Below are 5,000 nucleotides of genomic sequence, written 5' to 3' on the forward strand. Positions count from 1 at the left end.
GTAGGAGTGGATGACTCAATGTTGTGTCACCAGCGTGTGTGTTCATAGGGACAAAAAGGGTTGAGGTCATACACACACACACACACACACACACACATTGTACAGCAGGATGCACTAGCTTTAAATCACCAACTCTGAATCACACTCTCATTTAGAGCAGTCACTGTGTGTGTGTGTGTTATTTTAGGAGCTGTGTGTAGCTGAAGGTCTTCTGCGGAGTGTATTTAGTGGTGAGGTAATAGCTGCTTAGCTGTGTGTGGCCAGTTTTATACATCACATGATGACAGTGTTCTCTCTCTCTTTCGCTCTCTCCCCCTTCATCTCCCTCTCCATCTCTCTATTGCTCTCTCCCTCTCTCTCTCTCTATCGCTCTCTCCCTCTCTCTCGCTCTCTCTCTCTCTCATGGGTACCAGTGGAAGAAGGAGTTCCTCAGTGAGGAAGCAGGTAATTTGTTCATTCTTTATTTATACATATTTTCAGCTTTTTGTGTATGTACAGTATGTCAGTTCATCTGGGTGTGTGTGTGTCTGTGTGTGTGTGTGTGTGTGTTTGAAGGATTGTTCACATTAAATTCATATGTGCTTTCCTCTGCATGTGTTTTTGCTGACTTCTTAGCCTCATGCTCCCTCTCTCTCTCTCTCACACACACATTATTACGCATTGCCATAGTAAAGCCCCTCCCTTGCTGGAAGGCACCATTGTCTTTGATTCGGCCCCTATTGTGTTCCGCCAGCCTGGCCGGAGGTCCACACACACACTCTGGTCTTGTCGCACGGGTGCAGTGGTGTGTGTGCCTCTGGTGGGTCCGCCTCCGTGCCCAGCTCGATGCCCATGCCCGCCTCTTTCCTGGCACTGCCAGCCCTGCAATCATTTGTCTGGCTGTCGTTCGGGGGGAAACATTTTAAGCCAGCGCTTTTTATCCCTCTCACCACCACCCCACTCTTCTAGGGGGGAACAGGGCGTGTGTCTGTGTGTCTGTGTGTCTGTCTGTGTGTGTGTGTGTGTGTGTGTGTGTGTGTGTGTGTGTGTGTGTGTGTGTGTGTGTGTGTGTGTGTGTGTGTGTGTGTGTGTGTGTGTGTGTGTGTGTGTGTGTGTGTGTGTGTGCGTGCGTGCGTGCGTGGGTGGGTGTGGAGTCCAAATCCACTAAACAAGCACTGCTTCACACTAGCACTTCTCAATGGTCCTCCTCTCTGTCGCCCCCTAGTGGTACACCCCTGAAGTGTGTCTATTTATTAGGAGCGTGCTACACATGTCTGTGGGAGTGAACAAGCTCACTGATCTGGGCTGAATGAGGCTGAGTTGATAAAGCCCTTATGAGGTGGCCAGAGAAGTGTCTAGAAAGCTCCAGTGATTTATAAAGGCCTGATGAGGTCAGAGGTCAGAGGTGGTGCAGGAGAAGCAGCCGTGTCAGTGCCGGAGCCGGGCCACGTGAGGGCCGGATCCCCCAGCTGCTCTCAGTGAGAGGGAAGGCAGCGCAAAGCAGCCTGAAATACTATCAGCCTGCTGCACAAGCAGCCCTCTATGGTGGAGCTACATTCCTCAGTGTGTGTGTGTGTGTGTTGTGTGTGTATGTGTGTGTGCACCTCCCACAGCGACACACTTATAGTACCATTACTGATGCTGTGACCCTCACACACACACACACACACACACACTGTTGAAATTTGTCCCAGATTCGCCCTTGTTTTCCTATTTCTCTCTCTTCCTCTCGCTCACACACGCATAATGCACACACTCTCACACATTCTCACTCTCACACACACACACACACACACACACACACACACTCACACACTACACACACTCCGCTCTCTCTCTCTTCCTCCTGCTCAGCCGTTTCCTCCCAACCCAAATAAACAGAGAGTAGTGGGAGAAAGAAGCCGTCTCCTAGCAACCGTTCCCAACTCCTCGCGGCCTTCCTGTTCCGTGGCCCGGAGTGGGGGATTATTTTCCCTCCTAAATTCTCCAGCTGACGCCTGCATCCCCTGGCAAATATTATTTCTGTGTGTAGACACACACACTCTATTATTTCTGTGTGCAGGCCGGCCGCATGAACGGAGCCCCTTGTTCTGAGGGGGCTTTCCTGCACGGCTTCTCCTCTCCTCTCTTCTCTTCTCTTCTCTTCTCCTCTCTTCTCTTCTCTTCTCTTCTCTTCTCTTCTCTTCTCCTCAGTTTTGTTCTGCCTGAATGGTTAGAAATGGGATCTGTGTGTGTGTGTGTTTTATTTGGGCCTGAATGGTTAGATATGGGATCTGTGTGTGTGTTGTGTGTGTGTGTGTGTGTGTGTGTGTTATTTGGGTCTGAATGGTTAGATATGTTGTACTCTCTCCCTTCTTCAGGACTCTAGCCAGATGATCCCCCTGATGGTGGAAAGTTGCATTCGCTTCATCAGTCGTCATGGTAGGCCCTCTCTCCTCCAACGCTCTCTCTCCTCCCTCTCTCTCTCTCTCTCTCTCTCTCTCTCTCTCTCTCTCTCTCTCTCTTTCTTTTATCTTTCTTTCTTTCTTTCAACAACAACAACTCTCTCTCTCTCTCTCTCTCTCTCTCTCTCTTTCTCTCTTTCTTTCTTTCTTTCTTTCTTTCTTTCTCTCTCTCTCTCTCTCTCTCTTTCTCTCTTTCTTTCTCTCTCTCTCTCTCTCTCTCTCTCTCTCTCTCTCTCTCTCTCTCTTCCTCCCTGTGTGTGTGTGTGTGTGTGTGTGTGTGTGTTGCATGTCTAAGTGTGTGTGTGTGTACATGTATGCGTGTCTGTGTGTGTGTGTGTGTGTGAGGCTATGATTCTGCTTCTGATCATTGCTGTGTGTGTGTGTGTGTGTGTGTGTGTGTGTGTGTGTTCTCAGGTTTGCATCATGAGGGCATCTTCAGAGTGTCTGGCTCCCAGGTAGAAGTCAACGACATCAAGAATGCCTTTGAGAGGTGGTGAGTCTATAAATACCCCACACACACACCACGCATACACACACACAACTGGATGCACATAAACGTCTGTGAGCAAAGTTTGCATTAATCGATTAATCTGAAGTTTCTATAAGCTGCCTATTCTCCTGTCAGCTTTGGAACACAAGCCTATTTGGCAGCTGCTTTGTAGAAATGAGCGGTTGAAGCACTCTGCAATATGAGTGCACCTGTACACTACATTCTACCACTAACCGCTAGCATTTTCAGCTGACAGACATTCGATTGCCAACGCTATGGTGCAACTGGTCACAGTGCCCATATTCGGGTCCTAGTGCCCACGGGTTCAGGTCTGACCCGTTCATTTCCCGATCCCACCCATTCCCTCCACTGTCCTGTCACATTAAAGCCATAAACAGCCCCAACAAATACAGTATATATCGTAAACGTGCTAATAACCAACCATTTCGTTCCAAAATTCTTAAAACAACGATCTTTTTTAATACTTCAAAATAACATTTGCTAAATAGACATACATTTTCAGTAGCCATGGGTGTGTTGATTTGAACAAAATCTAGTTTTAGTTCTTACGGGGCTTTACTGCCTGAAAATATCCGATTTTCTTTTTACTTTCGGAGGATAGTGCTGGGCTGGTGGGTGCTTATTCCCAACCTTTCTCAGGCACATGGACGATTAGCCGAGAATTCTCGATGACGGAAATCAAAATTCCTGGAGCTCCAAAGCGGTTGTACCGCCAGCCTTACAACACTGTTTATAGCTCTTGATAAAATGTCATTTTTTTTGGTACATAGCTAATTTAGATAAACCTTTTGTGTGCTTTTTGGGTGCTTGCGTTTCTTTAGGAATCCGCCGTCTTGGTTTGTATAGAAATGAATATTAAATCAGGGCTCAGTGCTGGGCCCCCTTCTCTTGCTATCTACACCACCTCCTTGGGACAGATTATCCGTTAGCATGGCTTCTCATACCACTGCTATGCAGGCGACACACAGCTCTATCTGTCCTTTCCACCTGATGACCCCTTGGTTTCCAGCACGGATCTCGGATTGCCTCTCAGACATAGCTACATGGATGAAGGCACACCACCTCCCAGCTGAACCTCTCAAAGACTGAACTGCGGGTCCTCCCAGCTAAACCTACCACCATACATCCGCGACATCAACATCAAATTTGACTCCCTGTCTGTTTCACCTACCAGGACTGCAAAAATCTAGAAGTTGTTCTCGACAACCAACTAAACTACTCAGATCATGTTGCCTCAGTACCGCCCGGTCATGCCGTTTCGCGCACTCTACAACATCACAGGAAAATCAGGACTTACTTGACTCAAGATGCTACCCAGATTCTGGTTCAGGCAATAGTCATCTCCGCGACTTCGACTACTGCAATGCCCTCCTGACAGGTCTCCCAGCCTGCGCGGTGAAACCACTTCAGATGATCCAGAGCGGCGGCGCCTGGTCTATAACCAACCCAAAAGGGCACATGTTGCCCGGCTGCTCATCCCAGCTACACTGGCTACCTATGGCGGCCCGCGTCAAATTCAAGGCTCTAGCGGCTTGCCTACAAAGTAGTCTCGGTTCTGCTCCCCACCTACTTGAATGCCCTCATACGGACATCGCTACCCTCCAGACCCGCTGCGGCTCCTCAGACCCGAGCGGCGTCTAAGCTCTACCACCCAGTGCAGCTCAGGCCAATCAAACTTTTCTCATCTGTTGTTCCTCGTTGGTGGAAACACTGCCAACTCCACAAAGGGGCAGAGACATCCTTCTCCATTTTCAGAAAACTCCTGAAAACCCCAGCTCTTTAGAGAACATCTCCTCTCATAGCAACACTTACAACAAGTCTTACTGATCTAGCACTCACCAGCCGTCTCAAACTGACAAGTAACTGTTAAAAACAGCACTCACTGATGCACTCATTCTTACTGTACTCTAATGTTTTTTAAATTGTCCTAAAATTGTTTGAGAACTGCTCTAAAACTTAAACTGTTTACTATGTTGTTCGTCACTTTGGCTAAAAAGCGTCAGCCAAATGTAATGTAATGTAATGTAATGTAATGTAATGTGATGTAAAGTGACGCATACACGTAA

The 5,000-nt window shown here is 47.9% G+C and overlaps 1 protein-coding gene across 1 annotated transcript in view; it reads left to right on the top strand.

Annotated features, from left to right (window-relative positions):
* Positions 1-5,000, top strand: part of srgap2 (SLIT-ROBO Rho GTPase activating protein 2) — a 135,541-nt gene that overhangs the window by 111,510 nt on the left and 19,031 nt on the right. The window contains 3 exon segments of the mRNA XM_048255521.1: positions 414-444; positions 2,340-2,400; positions 2,838-2,913. Of these exon segments, the coding sequence (XP_048111478.1) occupies positions 414-444; positions 2,340-2,400; positions 2,838-2,913 (168 nt within the window).

Source organism: Alosa alosa, chromosome 10 (assembly GCF_017589495.1).
Source record: "Alosa alosa isolate M-15738 ecotype Scorff River chromosome 10, AALO_Geno_1.1, whole genome shotgun sequence".
Classification (NCBI taxonomy): Eukaryota; Metazoa; Chordata; class Actinopteri; order Clupeiformes; family Clupeidae; genus Alosa; species Alosa alosa.